General features: G+C 41.6%; 1 protein-coding gene across 8 annotated transcripts in view; it reads left to right on the top strand.

The window, feature by feature from the left end:
• apbb2b (amyloid beta (A4) precursor protein-binding, family B, member 2b) overlaps positions 1 to 19,725 on the top strand; it is a 48,655-nt gene extending 28,930 nt beyond the window's left edge. For 4 of the 8 annotated variants that reach the window (XM_037100602.1, XM_037100613.1, XM_037100591.1 and 1 more), the window contains exons 7-19: positions 484 to 555; positions 1,442 to 1,492; positions 2,487 to 2,572; positions 2,882 to 2,942; positions 5,274 to 5,420; positions 6,005 to 6,132; positions 8,592 to 8,597; positions 9,446 to 9,560; positions 10,901 to 10,988; positions 12,407 to 12,490; positions 12,608 to 12,723; positions 13,692 to 13,871; positions 15,744 to 19,725. In XM_037100602.1, the coding sequence (XP_036956497.1) occupies positions 484 to 555; positions 1,442 to 1,492; positions 2,487 to 2,572; positions 2,882 to 2,942; positions 5,274 to 5,420; positions 6,005 to 6,132; positions 8,592 to 8,597; positions 9,446 to 9,560; positions 10,901 to 10,988; positions 12,407 to 12,490; positions 12,608 to 12,723; positions 13,692 to 13,871; positions 15,744 to 15,914 (1,305 nt within the window). In that variant the 3' untranslated portion in view covers positions 15,915 to 19,725. The remainder of the gene's footprint in view (positions 1 to 483; positions 556 to 1,441; positions 1,493 to 2,486; positions 2,573 to 2,881; positions 2,943 to 5,273; positions 5,421 to 6,004; positions 6,133 to 8,591; positions 8,598 to 9,445; positions 9,561 to 10,900; positions 10,989 to 12,406; positions 12,491 to 12,607; positions 12,724 to 13,691; positions 13,872 to 15,743) is intronic. The other 4 variants (XM_037100635.1, XM_037100662.1, XM_037100643.1 and 1 more) reach the window with 4 other exon arrangements.
• Positions 19,726 to 19,953: the final 228 nt, after the last annotated feature.

Below are 19,953 nucleotides of genomic sequence, written 5' to 3'. Positions count from 1 at the left end.
ATTTTGTGGTTTAAAATGAGACAGTGAATTGGTTTGATTGTATTGTGTAACTGCTTTAAGTTTAAAGTGGAGGTAATATGCTGCAGGACAGCCAGGTAAAGACTCTGAGCCAGAGAAGAGACTGTCAATAGTCCAGTCTGACAGCAGAATACAGTACTGCCACAGCTCTGAGTCAGTCAATCAGTCAATCATGCAGAATGATAGAGGGAAATGGAGAGAGGGAACGAGATTGATAGAGAGGAGCATGGTGTAGATAAAATATTGATCTAGCGAGAATGGACTGATGTGGATAGATGTGCCAGATTCTCAATCTGGCACATCTATCTGGAGCGACTGACCTGCAGACTACTTGAGTATTAGCCAGTGACACAGAAGCTGAAATGGCAGACAAACATGGTGGAGTAACATGTCCTCTGAATTCTCACAGATTTTAATCATTTTTAAATGCTTCATCTCTCTGTCTTCTTCTCTTTCTTTTGTTAGCCTCGTTCCACATCTCTACAGGGGATGCCTGATCAAGAGGGTCACTCTCAGAATCCTGAAGATGAAGACAAGGTAGGGCACTTCAAAACCGTTCCCATGCTCTGTTCCCTTTTTGAACCACCACTCCTCTTCTTCTCCTTTGGCTCAAAAGCCTCAAGTTGAGCTTGATGTCTTTTTTATGTGTATTAATGTATGTGTGTGGGAGGAATTGGTACCTACAGCATCTGTATGTACTGTATACGAATGTCTACTTGTTTCGCATTCGGTGCAGTCGGTAAGTATTTGGACAGTGACATGTTTTCACTTCGGTTGGCTCCTTGAAAGTAAGACTTTGACATTAAAGCGGTTCCCTAAGCACTCAGGAATCGAGTACAGTTTATCCATTTATGGACAAAGATAGTTTTTTGTGCACTAATATTAAGTCCAACAAAACAGACACTGAGGCAAAGCAGCAGTATGGCTGTAATATGTTTGTAACTCCTCACTAAGTCCACTTACATGATTATTCTTGACATGGTTATAGTAGAATATATTTTTATCGTCTTTTCTGTGAGTTGGCAAATAACTGGATTGAAATTTTGTTGTCATAATTAAAACTGAACGTCAGATGCTTTTGGATTGTAAAGATGGCAAACAACAGATAGAATGTCACTGTCCAAATGAGCACTGACTGATTTCTGTGTCCGTTTTGCTAATGTACTACTAATCAAGAATCAGTAGATTCTCAGTAGGGAGGTGAATGTTCAATTAGGAGCAAGAAACATTAGAAAGTCTTGGTCAACATCAAGATGATGACTTAACATTTAAGAAATGTTTTTGCTGGGTCGCTCCTTATTGCAACAGGCACTCACTGTGGAGTGAGCTAGTTAGCTAACAGCCTTGTTCTGTCTTTTTCTTCCCCCCAACCTTTGCCCCACCACTGTGTGTGTGTGTACGTGTGTTTTAACGCTGTATGTAGAAGCAGGTGTGGAGTGATTTTGGCGGAAAGATTGATAGTGAAGTGTGGAAGGCAAGTATAATGCGCTCACTGCCAATGAGTCTTGGTCTCTCCTCACCCACTTTTTTGAGTGTATGCGTTGATGCACTATGTGCTAGAAATTCACTGCTTGGGCATAAGCATGTGTGGCTGATGCGTCAACATAAATGTAACTGCAACAACCACGACATTTTGTCATGCCTGATATATAAAACATCTGTTATTCTGCTGCAGCAACACACTCAACAGGATGTTTCTTTCTTTTACTCACGTGGCTATAATATTGTCGTCCTTCCTTCCTGCTGGCTCGGATCTGAATGCGATTGTACACAATTGTGTGTACATGCTACATGTTAACTCTCTCTCCTTGATGCAGCATGCCCCATTGCACATAACACTCCGCCACCATTTGTCCATCCAGCAAGGCCATTCTGCCCACACTTGGATGCATGCTGGTATAAACTGTGTTGGCTCAAAATATTTATGTTTGGTTTCTGCCAAGTTTGTGTGTTATCAGCCCTTCTCCCACATACCCAGTAACCTGTGAATGTACTTTATGTTGGTCTAACATAGAGTAAGCTATTCAGTCACAGTCACAGAGTCTATGGAGTTGTATGTAATAGTCGGAAATTCAAACATCTGTTCAACACTGATGCCAAACAGAACCACATTCACAAGCTATTTTGAAGCCACATGAATTTGATATCCTCTTGTATTAATAAAAGATTATCAAAATAATCTGAATCGCTTTCAACTGCATTGGCTGGCAACTATAAAGTACCTAAAAATAAAATGATGACAGGGCTTTTATCTGTCTGGAATTGTAACATCCTCTGGGATCACAGTTTTTTTTAAATAAGAGACCTGTGTGTGTCAGTGATCGCTGCCAAACCCAAACAATTTTACCACAGAACATAACAGTTTACATGTGTGAAAGGGGCTTTAATGTCAGTTGCCCTTTGGCAGAACATGTGGGTTTTTTTAATTTCATTTTGCAAACTCTGATGATGTCACCCGTGTGCAACAGGACCTGCAGGCTGCCACGGTGAACCCTGACCCGAGTCTGAAGGAGTTTGAGGGAGCGACGCTTCGCTACGCATCGCTCAAGCTAAGGTGAAATACCTGCACAGACACATACACAAGGATAAAATCAAACTGCTCATGTTCATGAATCATTCTCCTTAGTTTCTCTTATCTTGTGTTTAATCAGTGTTGGAGCTAAATTGGGTCAGATGCAGCAGGAAGTTAGCTCTTCTGCTCAGGAAATGCCTCCATGTTCTCTGTTCGTGTAATGACTGTAGCCTTCGCATGCAGGACAGGAACCTTGATAGTATAGCAACTAATGATCGCAGTGGTAATGATGGCACACTGATAATCACATAACTACATCCTGCCTTTTGTAATAAACTTTTATTTTTTCAGGAACCGTCCAGCAGTGGAAGAGGAGGAGTCCAGCAGTGTCAACAGTGACCCAGAGGCGAAGGTAATTAGCCTTTTCCTAAACTGGACTTCAGTTTAAAGCCTGCAGATTTAGTCATGAATCATTTTGTTCCTTATCTGGCCAAGCTGTTTGTTATGCATGTAAACAGTGAAAAACTATATATATATTTATTTGTGGCTACAATAATGCTGAATGTTACTCAATCCAGATTTATGGCATGTGTTATGTTATCCTACTTCTAAACAGTGGAGAATATAATTAACATTCCCAGCGCATGTGGCTTCTTGCTTTAGTGCTGTACATATGTTTTGCTGTCCAAAACCTGTTTCTGTATGGGTGGTGTTTGTGTTGACCACAGTGGCTGTCTTTGGATCACATCTGAGTTGAGCAATATCTAAACAATACTGCCTCCAAGTGGCGAGAACAAAAAGTACAATTCGGTGCAAGGCCTCTTTAACATTCAAAGCTAAGATTCAAATGAGACATTTAAAGATCGTAATGAGAGCTCAGTAACACATATGCCATGCCCATTTGTCTCATACTGTCACCTGCAAATGTTAGTGCGAGTTATAGAATAATTTAGATGCAGCTAATTAAACAGACGTCGAGATGAATCTGGTACAGAGTCATTTTGTCACAAGCTGCAGTAAGGCTGATTTACATACCAAGGTGTGTGATGAGTAGATCTAAAGCATTGCAGATCAGAGTTGAAAGCCAGTGCTCAATTTGATGACGTGGTGCTGATTTGGCTGCTGAGAGTCTGTTTCTCTCTGTGTATTTGTCTGGCAGAAATTCACAATCCTTAGCAACAGTGACACTGTGATGAATACCAGACACAAACACAGACATACAGTCAAGGCATCTGGTCCGGTAGCATACACTGACACACACACACACACACACACACACACACACACACACACACACACACACACTGAGTAAATACTTCACAACAGTATCAAGATTGGATCGAGCCCTTACTGCTTCTTAAGGGAGTTGAATGCAAACTAGCCCTCACTTAACAACAATTTCTCTCTATCAGAGTGCAGAAAACTTGGAAGATAACTGCTATACACTCAGCTGATATTCAACCAAACAAACCCTGCAATCTTTTACTAAAACCCTGATTCCAAAGAAGCTGAGTCACTGCAAAACTGAATGCATTGTCATGCAAACAAATGCTTTTTACCAACAACAGTTTTACAAAGTGGTCCTGAGCCCATCCTTCCACCCTTCCTATCCAATTGTTTATTTCACAAAGTTGTGAAATTCACCCCATCACTGCTTGTGAACAAGGTTATTGAGGCTGCTCCTTTCAAACCCAATTAACATGTTTCCCTGTGGAATCCTCCAAACAGGTGTTTTTTGAGCATCCCAAAACTATCCCAGTCTTTTGTTGCCCCTGTCGCAACTTCTTAGAAACTTGTTGCTGGCATCAAATTCAGAAAGAGATCTATTTACTAAAATCAGTGAAACATTAATTATATTGACTTTGTGCTGTTTTCAGTAGTATATATCACAAAGGAATAGCAAACGTTCACATCTTGTTTTATTTGTGTTTAACACAACAACCCAACTTTAGACTGAAACTTGAATCTTGAACTTGAAAACCGAGCAGTCCTCATAAAAGCATTTTTGAGCTGCTGGTTGGGTGTGACAGTTTATGTGTCATGTAGCTGCTACCACCTGCTGGTCTGGATCTGTTACAAAACTTTTACCACTCCTGGCAACATGCAGAGATTCACTGCGGGAGTTACTGTGTGTATGCATGTCTGCATGTGTCTGTATACCAATGTGTATTGTCTGTGAGAGCCAGGAGCTCATCGGCCTCACTTAGCTTCAAGTCAGTGGGATAAACATCATGTTACCGACCGCCCTGCTGTGAAATACTTGAAAAATACTTGTGAAAATGCTTAAAAAGCCCTTTGTCCTACTACCCCTGACACAGCATAAATACTTGCATGTTTGATATGAATATTTGATGTAGAACAGACGAGGAAGTCACTGGTTACTGTGTTAGTGACTCACTTTATTCACTGTCTGTCACCTCTGTTTATCTCTGTTCCTCTCTGACCTCTTTCATCACTAGTCTCTGTGGTCTGCAGAGTACCTTCTGAATGGACTGCTGAAATCAAATGAATACTTGATGAAGGCACTCTCTCCTCACTTGCTCTCTTTTTATCCACCAGCATGCTTTTTCCTGCTCATATGTATATCTGTGTTTTCGTCACTGGCATGGTCAAATTATTTGGCTTTACTGCCAGAGTCCCTCCAGTTCAAAACAAAGACTGTCGTTTTCAAAAATGCCCTCCAAAAAGGACTTCATTTGTGTACAAGAACTGGTTTTAACAGTATTATCCATGTGTCGTCTAGTGCTTTGCAGTGCGCTCTTTAGGATGGGTAGAAATGGCTGAGGAGGACCTGGCTCCTGGAAAGAGCAGCGTTGCTGTTAACAACTGTATCCGACAGCTGTCCTACTGCAAGAATGACATCAGAGACACAGTTGGCATCTGGGGAGAGGTGAGGAAGAAAGTGTAATCAACCTGTGTATTAAGTAGCTCTGTCTCAGGAGTAAAATAAAGGCTACGTGGTTGTTGGAAACCGACAATTTGCTCACAGAAAGCCAGGAAGATGTATTACAAGACAAGGGTGGAGCTAAGAAGAAGAGCAACAAAAGTTAGCTGGCACTAATAGTCTCCTGAAATGTGTGTCAAAAGATGGAGGGAGGGGAGAATGGAGAGGGGAAAGTGGGGCAACGTTAGAAAGTCTTTCCCTCTCTCTGCCGTGGTTGTGTTTAATGTGAAGCGACAGAACAGAGGGAGAGAGAGAGCTTCATCCCTTTTTCAATAACCTTTCATCTCCCACCCCCTCTTTTTAAGGTTTGATAATTTATTTAAGACACACACACACACACACACACACACACACACACACACTTATGTGCGTACACCGGAAAATACACTTTATTGGCAAATAATAAAAAACGGAAAGCACTTGACCTTTTAAGTGACTACTTTTTTTTGCAGCGTCTTGAGCTTCAGGAAATAAGGATTGCATGTTTCTGTAATGAGATCTGAAGAATTTGTGTGTGTGTGTTTGTTCAGGGGAAGGACATGTACCTGCTGCTGGAGAATAATATGTTGAACCTAGTCGACCCCATGGACCGCAGTGTGCTTCACTCTCAGCCAATCGCAAGTATCCGGGTCTGGGGCGTTGGCCGGGACAATGGCAGGTTAGTCGTCAGAACAGATTTTTCTCTATAAAACATTAGTAATTCCATTTTGCTTGCCTTCGTGATTGTGTTTGTCTTTAACATCTTCAACATTTCTGTTGTGTAAAGTGTTTGATTGAGGCTTTTGTTGTTTAGGTTTAAGTTTTTGAACTGTTTTTTGAATTGATTGATAAGTCACCGGTGTAAATGAAGTCAGTGATGCATCACACACACTCTCAGGAAAAGGTCAGAGTAACAATTGAGGGCAGCAGACAGGCGGTGGTTGTGACTGACAGAATAGAGTAGTTAATGATTGATGATGAAGGGATGCTAATGAAAGATTAATTCATCAGCACAAAGTTGAGGATGAGAGGCCTCTCTTCTCTTTCACCACAAATCCCTACCTGACTCATCCGTCCCCTGCTGTCACCTCCGCTGATGTCATCACAGCCGGCTTCATGAAAAAAACGAATGCACACCACAGCAGTAGGCACCGAGGTTTGATATTTCTAAAGTCATAAATAAATGCAGATGCACTTCACAACTGTCTGCTGCCTACACACAGCTTAAAATGAAACTGTAATTGTTTAACATGGTGCTGTAATGCTGCTGGGCGACCAGTGAGGGGCGCTCTGCGCTGCTGTTGAATGTGTAAGAAGAAACAGAATGTAGGTTATCAGGCACAGCCGGGTGATGTGGACCGGAGAGGTCGGTAACTGCTGTATAATTCGAGCTGGCAACACACAACAAGCATGAGTGCACTCAGGAAAAGAGGCAAGGCTAAAAGCTCTCGGCATATGCACAACTGCAGAATTCTGTTGCCTTGGGGGTCTCTCTGCTCTCATTCTCAGACACACACATTCACACGCACAGGCAGCAGTGTATGTTACATTGTATTTAAAACATAAAATGCCATTGTCAAATAAATCGAACGTGTGGTCTTTGAGTATTTAGGCTTTATCTCCACCATCCATATCTACTTATAGCGGGAGAGTCGGAGCAGCAGGAATACCTCGGCTGCAGTAGAGACAGGAGGAGGAGAGATGGTTAGAGAGAGGAGGAAGAGGAGGAGGAGGAGGAGGAGAGATAGTTAAAACAGGAGGAGGGGGAGGAGGAAGAGGAGAGGGGGGTTTTGGCAGGAGAGAGAGGGAGAGAGGGGGATGAAGCTGCCAGAGGGGGAGGTATGGTTAGTGCTCGCTGGGTGTGGAGCGGACAGGTTGAGGAGTGTGTGCGCACGCCTGCAGCATCACCAGGACTAGATGGTGTAGCTCACAGGATTACCTGCCAAAACAGGAAAACGAACCACTGTAAGTATATGTTTATACCTGGTATCTTAATTTTGGAACCCTCACTTGCTTATTTTGTTTTATTGTAAAGTAGCAGGAAAAGAAAAATGAGCTGTGAGACAGTGAACGAGGCCTCAGTCTGTAAGGAGAGGTTGCTGAGCAGGTAGTTTGTGGATTGATTTTTTTACAGCCAGTTTGAGGTTTGCAAGGTACAGTTTTTGAGGAACTTAGTTGGAGTGTAATGATCGAATGTGGCAGCGTGTGTGGTGGTTAAAAAATGTGTTTTCATTTATTATTATTCAAACCAGTCCAACGGGTTTAAAGATAGTATATAGGATAGGGTTTGAAGCCAGGTTTGAGCAGGGATTCTCCCTCTTATCCGTCTCACACACACACACATGCACGCACACACACACACACACACACACACACCCTCTCTTCTACTCTGCGATAGACTGGAGTGGTTGTCAGTTTATAGGAGCCCCCCCACCACATGTGCCACGAACCTCATTATCACCATGGAGATTACAGATTCCCACAGCAACCTTGACATTTTCAGGGGCGTCGGCATGATGATAAGATTATATTCGAAATGAGATATCACCCCCCCTTTTCTCCTCTTTCTCCCTTTCCCTTTCCTTTTGACTTTTATCTTCCCTTCCCATCGGGATGTTTTATTCTCCTCTCTCTCTCCTTTTATCTTTATCATCAACATTGTTGCAGTTCACTTCCAATTTCCCCTCCCAGTATTTCACCTTTCTATCATTATATTCATTACTCCTCTGACTGTCCCTCGCTGTAACTTCCTTTTCATGTGGCTTCTTAGAAACTCCTCGCCAGAGCCTTTTTAGGAAACACAAACCATCAGCAGCCAATTAAAACTAATTGCGCCCATCCAGAACATCTTTCTGTCCTCCTGCCTCCTGCCATTCCCTTCATACCTAATTCAGTTTCTGCACATTTTTCATATATTACATCAAGGTTAACTTAAATAATATTTACCTGTGTTGCTGCTTTGACTTCACCTATGTATGCACACACTAATCTGTGGAGCAAAGAAGATGTAAGAGTATGTAACTCTGTTTGCCACCTCCTTGCCTCTTGTCCCGCAGCAGGGGGGTTCATAGTATGGATTTTTTTTTTCTATCCTTCCACTAACTGTCTTCCTTTCCTCCCTTGCTTCCTTGGACACAGAGAGAGGTAAACACATTCCTTCCTTTCATCCCTCCACCCCTCCCACAACAGTATCTTTCCATCATCTCTGTCAGTCTTTATTGTTTAATTTCCTCTGCGTCTCATTTTTTTGTGTTCAAAGTGGCTTTTTGATGTACTGGAGCATTGTGTGTGCATACGCTCACAGATGTAGGAGGCGAAGGTGACCTCCTCTGTCCTTCTCTGTCTGCAAGATTTTTTTTAAGAATGCACCCACACACAAATAGGAATCTTCTGTTGAGAATTTCCCCTCCTGGGGCCGGGCTCAGAAATGTTTTTAACCCTCAAGCCTTCGTTTCCTATTGCTTTGGATATTGAAGCACACAGCTTGAAGGAAGTGATTTAGACTGGTTTTATGTTCATTTCTGAATACGTAAATCAGCGTGTGAAGCTATCATTCTTCTTATTCTTCATCTTCATCCCTCACTTCCTCCCTCCGACTCTTTTCTTTCTTCTTTGCACCTCTTCTCTTCAGATGACTTACATTGTTTTTGGCTCCGGTGGGCCTGGGGGAAAGTTCTCCCCCGCTGTCACTCATTCAACTCCCTCGTGCATCACGCTGCTCTATTGATCTCTGGGGTCCATCGACCTGCCTGTGTGTGTATATGTGTGTGTGTCCTGTATTCATCAGACTGATAAAGGTCAGCTCATCTCTCATCTGTCTCCAAGAGCTCTCAGTCTCTCACCGCACACACAGCCACGTCACTACCTCATTATTTACCTGTCTCAAAGTTCCACCCGCAACTATTCCATCAAGCCCCCCTCTCATCTTTATCACCCCAACGTTTTCCTCCGTTTTTGTGTCTTCACTGACCCTTTGTTTTTCACTCTCCCAGGGATTTTGCATATGTGGCTCGGGATAAAAACACCAGGATCCTGAAATGTCATGTGTTCCGCTGTGACACGCCAGCCAAAGCCATCGCCACCAGCCTGCATGAGATCTGCTCCCGGGTAAGAGGAACCAAAGACACCAGGCCAAGTTTGGATTTGTATAAACAGACTCAGATGGAAATAGATATTCTCATCACAGAATTCATTTTACAGAAAATCTCAACTGAAACCAAAGCAAAAACGACAGATTTATTGATAAAATATACTCGAGTACAAGCTGTTGTGGTACCTGAGAAAGTACGCATTGAAATACCCAACCCAAATCGTGCATGTATTGTTTTATCATATTTGCTATTTCACAATGTAGGCATATAATGTATCCTTTACAGTCCTGAAACAGTAAAAAAAGAACAAGATTAAACTCATCTGAATTTCAGTCTCCTCCACATTTTATTGTTGTCACAGGGCTTTCTGGCCACGGCAGGTCCACTCTCAGATGAATGAATGCAGCAGGGACAGAAGAAAAGAATTCAAACCATGTTTTTTATTGCCTCTGCTTTATCACTTAACTCACCTGGAATTAATGGCTTTTTTCTTTTTGTCCCTCTCCCAATAAAACATTTATCGCTGCAGGGCTTTCAATTCTGGAAAATATCTTTAAATTCTTGCCTTATTTATGTGGACTCGTAATTTGGTGTTGAATTCAATTATATGTAGCGTTTTAAAGCTTTTTTTTAATAACTTCTTTTACTCACATATGCCTTGTTCTGACCACGGACACGAACAAAGTGTGTTTCTGGTGGAGAAGAAGCCATTTGTCCTTCATCTCATCCTTCATGCTGGTACTAGGTGTCCCACATTTTATAGTCCCTATATTAAAGAACATCAAGTCTGTTCAATGCAGACTTTTGACACTAAAAAGGATAAATAAGGAAGGCAGAGAATTTGTCACAGCAGGGTTGCTGCGATGCAGAATTGCTGTGACAAGGTCTTTGATTGAGGACATGTATAATTTATGTGTGGTGTTTCTCTGCGTGTGTGTGAATGATTTGGGCTGTTTTTGCGAGTCTGGTTCTGCATTGGCACCTATGTGTTTCTCTGCAGGAAATGCTTTTACCCTGTTTTCGAAAAGAGGAGTGTGACCTGGTTTGTGTGTTTCTGTGCTCCCCAGTTGATATAGGTAGACAGTATGACAATATCAGGGGTGAAGCTGGTCTAGGTTTTACTGAGCTCTTTTGTGTTGACTCTTTCATCTTTTTTCTCCCTCCCTCATCCTCTTCCACTTTCGCGCATTTTTTTCTTTGTCTCTTCGCCCTCCTCCCCTGTGTCTCTGCCACGGTATTCCAAATCTGCTCTGTTTTTACACGCCATTTCCTCATACTTCTCCCTGCTTTTGCTCCTCTCTCCCCTTCTCTCTCTCTTCCTCTGTTTCTGTCTCTCTGCCTCTGCCTCGCTTCCAGATAATGACAGAGCGAAAGAATGCCAAAGCGATGGCAGGAGGCTCTCTCCAGGACAGGATGCAGGCAGGACTTGATCTCCCTTTACAAGGTAGGCTTCATACATAGAGTACCTCACTCAGTGTGTGTGTGTGTGTGAGAGAGAGAGAGAGAGAGAGAGAGAAGAGAGAGAGAGAGAGAGAGAGAGAATGAATGCGACAAGTGACATCACTACGGACTTGGCAGTTCTGTGGCACACTGCATGCATTTAAACTGGTCATTTGTAAAGTGTTGTTGATGCAATGAACTCTGATGATTTAGGAAGAAAAGCTTTGAGGAAATTTGATTAATAAATCAATTTTGGTCAAAATCAGTCAGTGTAATTCAGAAGATCTTCACTCTTAAAGGGGCCCTGGGGATTTCACATGTAAACAAAGTTAACGTGTTGAGTGTGTGTCCTTGAAGCCCGACAAAATGTGTTGAATGGAATACCCTCCTCATAAAACATTTACAAAACTGAGTTGTTTAATATTTTAAGTCCTGCATTGTTTACATCCATATCTACAAGGCTGCCTCTTGTTGCTGGGCTTCAGCTCACCACTGCTCTTCACTCTGTGTTATCGCTGCCAACTGTCAATCAGTAGAACAGTGTGAAACTCAAACAGTAATGTGTCCCATAGTCGCACATGCACAATACAAACAAAACCTATGAAAACATTCATCCATAGCTCTTCTGGTGGTCAGAGAACTCCACAGGCTACCTTTTGATGGCTGTCTGCAGTTTGCAGATTTAGTTGCTAATGGTTGGGTTCACCAGAATATTGTGCTAGAAGATGTGGAGTGATCTGAAGAGCTAGACAAATGGGAAGACTAGCCAGCCAGGAGATATTGCTGGCAGCAAGAGCAACTCTCTTGTACTTTTAGGAGATGGTGTTGAAGACACGCAAAGGCTAAATCATGAGACACAGCAACAGAGCGGCATACTGCAAACAATCCAACCTGCTTCTGACAGCTTGTCAAATCAAACAGCTGCAGTTTCTGCCTCTGCAGAAAAAAGAAAAAAAAATAACATCAACTTTTGAAACTTGACAAACAGGAGCTGTAGAGTGAAAATTTGGGATTATAGTCTGCTGTGCCAGGGTTTTCTTATGACATGAAGGCATCCATTAATTAACAAATAGACATGAACGAACTTGAAAGCATCTTTAGAAAGAAGAAATACTGAATATCTTGAATGGAACAATGCATATAACAGTAGTAGGGAGAAAAATGTGACTTATGTTGTAGTCACCATCCTTTAAATCAAAACCTACTCAAAGACTTGAATCAGTCAGTTAGTAGCCTTGTTGAGAGCTACAGAAGCTGTGACAGATAGAAAGGCAACAAGAGTGTGTGTAGTATACAAATATTAACTGGCAGGCTACACTTGGATACCCTCTGTAAATGTGCATTTTTTGTTATTTAACATTAGTTCAATATTTACTCCCATGAGCTCCTGCAGTATTAAATGTTTGTCTGGCTTCTCCCCAGCAGAGTTCCCCACACCAAAGACAGAGCTTGTTCAGAAGTTTCAGGTGTTCTACCTTGGGATGCTGCCAGTGGCCAGACCAATAGGTCAGTCTAATGCACAGATACAACACTCATGCAGACTGTAATGAGATGCAAAGTGCTGATAGTCTCACTTCAACATTCTGATTTAAATGTTTATATTTGTTTGTTCCTCTTCTTCAGGCATGGACATACTGAATGGAGCTATAGACAGTTTAATTGGTTCTTCCAACAGAGAGGACTGGACTCCAGTAGCCCTCAATGTGGCAGATGCTACAGTCACCATCAGCAAAGACAAGGTCAGACACACACAGCTGACGTCGCCTGCTTTTCTTCAATCTGTTACTTCCTGCTTCTGAATGGAAAAATCAAATATGATGAAACGAACCGAGAAGAAAGTGGTTTGGCATAATGGGACTGTGATGCGACACAGTTTTCTTAAAGCTGATATACGCATTTTTCAATTCTTTCTTGCACACTGTTGCATCAGGATGTTCAGTAATTGCCATCAAAGATGGCTGAGCGTCCGGCAGTAAGATGGAGAATTTGTAGAGAAGCCTCTGTAGCCCCATGGCTAACGCTACTTCCTTTACTTTTCTATACATTGTGCAAAATAGATTTCTGATACAAGGCCTGTAGTTCAGATTACTTAGTTACAGACTGCAACCTCTGTTAAGAAATGTTATGTAAAGCTTTTTTTGTGTTTGTTTTATACCTCTTTTTTACCAACATTTAATAAATACATCACTGTTCATCTTAAGCTAACTCTATTTGCTGTCAGATAAGGAGAGTGACTGTGAAACCAATGTTTAGAACTAGAAAAATAGTGGAAAAACACATCATCTGTTTTCTGAAGTGAATTAAGTTTATTGACAACAGAGTTTACCATAAAGGAAGCAAGCAGCTACCTACAGCAAGGAGAGAAAAAAATTGCAGCTCATCTCAAATCTTCATCTTAAATCTTTGCAGCGTTCGACCATGCAGATGATATTAAATGTGCTTTTTTTTCATTTAAATAAATTATGACTTTCAGCTGTAACATCAAGGCACTTAAAGCCCATCTGCTCCAGTGGACCTGTTCATTAAGAGGATGCAGTCTGATTGGGTAGATCTACTCTACGAAGAAAGTGCAGAAAAAGTGTTGAATGATTGTAAATTACTTCAGCACTGTGTTTTTGTGACGTCCTTTCATCCAGTTAGTATGTATTTATGAATGTGCTCTACATGATTAATCTCATTTACATTTACTGTATATGTGTCCGACCAGGACGAAGAGGAGGTGCTGGTGGAGTGTCGTGTTCGTTTCCTGTCCTTCATGGGCGTTGGGCGTGACATACACACCTTTGCCTTCATCATGGATGCTGGCGGCCATCGTTTTGACTGCCACGTCTTCTGGTGCGATCCCAACGCTGGAAATGTGTCGGAGGCTGTACAGGCAGCTTGTATGGTGAGTCACAACACAGACAAACACACACACAACAACACAGAGTTGACGGCCAATTTAGGCTGAGCCAACTCTGTCTATGTTGGTTAAGAAATAAAGAAATCTTAGAAGCTGCTTGTTGGATCGTGGGAAACGGGTGTGTAAAGTATTTATAACATAATAATGAATGCTCATCAGAGTTGGTGTTTATATGATTTAACCGCTTGTCTAGACTGTAGGAGGATGAGCAGCAGCTAAAAGGGCCACAAGGTGCTTTTAACTGGTTATGAAATTGTCTCAGACAGTATAACCATCAGCAAGGTGATTGGCTGTTTCTTGATAGTTTTTTATAGTTATTCCTAATGTGTGTCACTTGGTCAGAACCAGACTTAACCAGGTTTGATACATGGTAAAATATAAACTAATATTATGGTGGAGTGCTGAAGCTGCTCTGTAGTCTGGCGGTACGGCACAACAATACAGTCTACTTTTGTTTTACTATTGTCTTGTATTGTCATGTCATTTCATATATTGTACTATACATGACATCATCACTCTGCATCCTGCAAACAGCTGTTAAAAAAGAAAAACAGGATTCAAAATATGATGCCTATTGTTTCTTTCACTTTCACTCTTCTAAAACAAATACTACATATTGCTTTTAGTTCAGAGGACCGCCAAATCAACAAAAATTGAACTTCCTTGTTGCAGTCTTAAAAATAGTTTAGTATCATCAAGTTAAAGCTATAAAGACAAATATTAAAATATAATTGTTTTCATGGTCAAAGGAAACAACTCCCTGTTACACTAACAGACACAGTTTAAAGTAAAAAAAAAACACATTTTTCCTCTTACCTGTAGTGCTATTTGTCTATATAATTTGTTTTTTGTATGTTTCCAAGTTTTGATTATACCAGATGTAGAGATGTCAGTCTGGGACTAGATGGCATTCGGCCTATGGTTCCCTAAGTGTCCAACAAAACATTGAAAAAACTCAAAAGAAGTGCCTCTCCTCCTCACAAGCACAAGCCTCCAGACAGCCATCGACATTTAGAGTTTCTCCTGTCCTTGCCTGTAGATTAGTTTCAGTCTTGACAGATGGGTGTTTTACTGTCTAACCTATATGTTCCATTCAGGGTGTAATGGGGCCCTCTGTCAAAGCGCTGTTGGTGTAAAACATGCATTCAGATCAAGAGAAGTCACCTAAAGCGAAATTACAGTGTGTGTTGGCCATCAGTTCTCTTTGAAAGAGGACGTCCTTGCAAGCTGTCTTGTATAGATTTTCCGTTTAAAGAGAAGTGTTTTAGGTTGTATTACATGTTGTTGACTGCTGTGGGGGAAGCGTTTTCACAGAGGACACATGTACGTTGAATTAGTTACCACAGTAAACCCATAATATCTTTCATAACGATTTTTTTTCACCATTTTAATGTCCATAATCACAACCCAGAATACCCTCTGCGGTGATTCTGCTCCCATTAGTGGAGATTTCTCCTCTTCCTCTGCCCTCTCTGCTGTGTGTGAGTCACAAGATTAGTTGACTGCTGGCTGGGCTATTGATCACACACCAGAACTTTGGACACACACACACATACACACACACACACACACACACACACACACACACACAGATTCACACTAAAACTGATTCACAGTGACAAGAACCATCAATCATTACTATTGATCACAGCTAGCAACTTGCACCAGTCCAGCTTTGCCTCTCTGCCTCTCTCTCTCCCTCTCTCTCTCTCTCCCTCTCTCTCTCTCTCCCTCTCTCTCTCTCTCCCTCTCTCTCACACACAGACACCCTCACAGTCATATACTCAGCAGTTTTAACTCTATTATTTACAATTCTCTCTCTCTCTCTCTCTCTCTCTCTCTCTCTCTCTCTCTCAGTTGCGGTATCAGAAGTGTTTGGTGGCTCGACCCCCCTCCCAGAAGGCCTGCGGATCATCGCCCCCCGGTGACTCTGTGTCCCGCCGGGTGTCGACCAGCGTGAAGAGAGGCGTCCTGTCTCTCATCGACACCCTCAAACAGAAGCGACCTGTCACCGAGCTTCCGCAGTAGCCCCTGGTGTGAGCTCTAACCATCTCCCTGCCACAACCCCCAGTCACCATGGTAACTAGTCACATCGCTGCCAAAAACCCGTCGCCACCACAGACCCCCAGTAACTATGGAAACACAGCAAAGCCCAAGGGTTTGGGAATCCCTGTCGCAGTTCTTTCGCTTCTTCTGGAGTAAAAATTGGAGCTTCGCCTAAAGAGTTTTATCGGCAACTCAAATCAGTTTGCTCAGAATAACTGAGATGATTCAAGACTCTAATCCGACATCAAGAAAGAACGACCACAGAGAGAAACCCCGGGAATGATCATCGTAAAGATGATCGTGTACATAAAGTAGCTCTCATCCCCCTCAGCACAGTGGAGTGAGGAGAAGAGGGCAAAAACTGAAGAAGTAGGAAGTGCTCCTTCAAAGCACAGCACGCCTGATGAGCTGCCCAAACTGCTTAACTCCGCTCTTGTTGTATTTGTGTCTGTGCCTGTGCTGCCAGCATGACCTCGCACACCTGGCCACACCCCACTGTCATTCACCTGGTTGTCTTGTTAGTCAGTAGTGGCTCTTTTCCCTCCCCCCTGTCCATCTGTCCTCCTCATCATCCAGTAGACTGTGACGTGAACTAAATGGAAGGAAGGAATCGTGAAAGCCATTAGATCTGTACGTGATGTACGAAAGACGGAAGCTGCTACAGACTAAAGAGATCTGGCCATCAGTCTACACACTCTAACCCGTTCAAATGATCCTGCATGAACTTTTACATAAAAGTGAACCATTCTAGACGATATCAATACACTGCTGCTGCTTTCAGAGACTGAAGGGGTGAGAAATCCGAAGCCACGTTGTTGTTTTCTTTTTTTTTTTTTCTTCTTCTTGTTTCTTACTCGTCAACAGTGCAAGAATCAGCCTGGAGGGTCTAAACGAGAGGTGACCTTTCACCCGAAAACATCCTTCATCACTTTCCCCGTTCACTTGTTGTCTCTAATATTTTGTTGTCCCTCGGAAAAATGACAGATGATAGCCATAACTGAGGAGGAGATGCAGGGATGGACAGAGTGTTACCCCTCCCTCCTCTGACTGCTGCTCTTTGATACACATGCTGGAGGAAATGATGACCCGTTAGTCCTTTAAATCCCATCATGTCCTCAGAGACTTCATGTCCACTTATTAAAGCAACACAAGAAATGCTTGAGGAGTCATGCAAAGAAGACTGGAGGAATGTGTTTTGTTTTTTTTGTACTGAGGTGTGGTGGTGATGATCCATAGCTGAAATCTGAACTGGGAGGAGGTGAGAAGGAGACAGACGGGTTTCACTTCCAGCCTCGGCTGTTGTTGTTGTTTTTTCTTTTCCCAGAGGAAAGCCAACAGAGAGACATGTTGACTCAAATTAACAGGACTTTCCTGGGCTGCTATCTATCTGTCTCCAGGGTTCTGTTCACTTGAATGCGCCTTCTGTTTTTTTTTTTCCCATTGCCTTCACTTCCTTACCATATGACTGTTTTCATCAGTGCCACAAGATCACTTTTGTTTTTCTTTTTTTAGTTTTTTTCTGCAGTTTTTCTCAAATAAATCTCAATTCGACACTGCTAGCTCCTTATTATCACATACCTGACAAGCCTGGATGTATGAAAATAACTAATGAAGTTCTTTAATGCAACTTTAATGGTAATTAATTTTCTCTATAACTGACCGTTAGCTAAACCTCTTCAGTGAACAGTGAGTGTGCAATCATGGTTTAGGCTGAGCCGCTGCTGCTCTGTAAGTCGAAGCAGTGTGCAGGAGCCCAAAGGAAAAACCAATACTGGGTATATAGATAGTTTGGAGGGCCGTATCTTTTTTATATTGCCTATATAAAAGTGTACGCTCACAAAAAATAATTAGCTTGAAACAGTGGCTATAAGAATTTCAATTACGTATACATGTTTTACATAATTTTAGTGAAAGAGTTGCATTTAAGTCAAAGTTTGTCATGTTGAGTCAGTGTGTATGAATTAAACAACTAGATGTGTGGATTTATAGTAAACAATAGTAAACACTTGAAACACACATTATGTATTGGCTGCTTATAACTCCATGTGATCATTTAATAAACACATAAGGTTGATGCAGAAGTCTGCATTAGTTTGATTCAATCAGACTAAACAATTTAATTCATTCACTTTGACTCAGCATGATAGATGAACTTTGCAATGAATGTAACGCTTGACGCTGAACTTGAAAGTGTATGTGTAATTCAAATATTTAAAGTAACTGTTTTTAGGCAAATTAAAGTGTAAGCTGCAATTGTAAGCGTACCATGTCGCCTACTGTACAGTAGATATCTAAGTATATTTTGTGAGTTTACAGGTTACATTAAAAAGAAAACCTCAGTTCACAGGATAGCATATCCTTTGTGTTGTTTTCCCCACTGTAAGATGGTTCCGAGTCCTGGTGTAATGATAGCAGCTCTGTCCGGTTCTTTATTGGACTTGAGGAGGATAGTGTCATGATGATCAGTCATCACATCGGTTAGTCCTCTTCCTAAAAGCCTGAAGGCATTTACTGTTTGAAATGTAATATCAAAAAAAAAAAAAAGAACAATTGGTTATCCAAGTTTGTGAGCTAAAGTAGCCCGACAGGGTTATGTAAGCATTATATTAGTTTTCCTAATAAACATGTAGTTACTAACACCAAGACAAACAATTTCTTTAACTCCATGTCGTCTACATGGATAATCCACAGCTGTAGCTTCAGTCCCAGCATGTTATTGCGTATGAGTTCAGGAATCTGTAGAAAAGTGAGCTACTAAAACGGCTTGTGACCGTTTCAGCCACCGAAATTGCCTGCCGCTGGTCAGAAACGTTGAGTTGTAAACAGCATAAATGTCGTGTGAGAGGAAAGCTCGTCAGGCGTAGCAACAGTTGCAGTCGAGGCGACGGGGTTTAGCGAGTCTGTCTTGCATGTTGTCGCTTTCGATTTCCACAGGCTTGAAGGAACTAGAGGTGTAAATTGAGTTTGTTGAGAGACTTCAGCCACATCACCTTCTTTTGTCACAAGGATGTTGAAATGTGAATGAGATGACTAAATATTTGTGTACATAATATCCATCTAATGTAACATTTGGCATTAATCATTGTTATAAGCTATGTTTTCTTCATTTTGAATGTCTGTAGTTTTTGTTATTTTTCTTGTAATGAGATGCCTTTTTTGAGAACTCACCAAATGGCCAAAGTGTAAAATACTGATATACATTGTTGTAGATAAGAAAACTACGAGAGCAAATAATGAACAAGGAAGGAGAAGTGATTGGAAAATTTCCACAGTTGTCAATTAAGTTGATACTGAATTTAACTGAGCAATTATCTATGCATTCTTTTGATCTCGAGAAATGGAAAGTCGTACGAAGCCTTGCATGATCCTCGGACGGTTGAAAAAACGACTGTATGTACTGAACAGAAATATTTTTTATTTTATTTATTCTATTTTATAAAGGTATATACTGATTTTATTAGTTGGGGCAAGTAAAGTGTCATTGTCTCAGTCCCTGGTTAACTCACAAGGCTACAAAACAAGCTCCGCTTCGCAGAAACTGGCAGATAAAGGAATATATCTTCACGTTGTACAGTGCACTGAGAGCTGGGAGTCCACTGGGAGGAGTGATGAGGAGTGAAGACGAGGAAACCCGCGGTGGACTCCCCGCGTCTCTGTCAAGCTCACACACATAAACAACAACAAACACACATTTCCCACAGATGGATGTGTTGGCTTCTGTTGCTGCTCACTGATTTGTACACTTTATCAATGTAACCAATTGTGAGAATAAACAGCAGTATAAAATAATACACCTGGGGTTTGCAACTAGTTTTCATTACTATTTTTGTGTTTTTGTTTGTTAATTTATTTATTGTGTAGTCCAGTGGTTCTTGGACGGACTTGAACCTGGAACATTCTGGTTCCCGTCTGTGGTCCGTTCCCTGTGTTTTAAAGCTTCTGACCCCTCAACACAGGTTTCAGTTTGTTCAAAGGGTGATTTTATTTTCCTTCGCAGATTCTGTATTTGGGTACATTATGA

Source organism: Acanthopagrus latus, chromosome 1 (genome assembly GCF_904848185.1).
Source record: "Acanthopagrus latus isolate v.2019 chromosome 1, fAcaLat1.1, whole genome shotgun sequence".
Lineage (NCBI taxonomy): Eukaryota > Metazoa > Chordata > Actinopteri > Spariformes > Sparidae > Acanthopagrus > Acanthopagrus latus.
The sequence above is the reverse complement of the archived record's forward strand: the minus strand, read 5'-3'. Positions and strand labels throughout refer to the sequence as shown.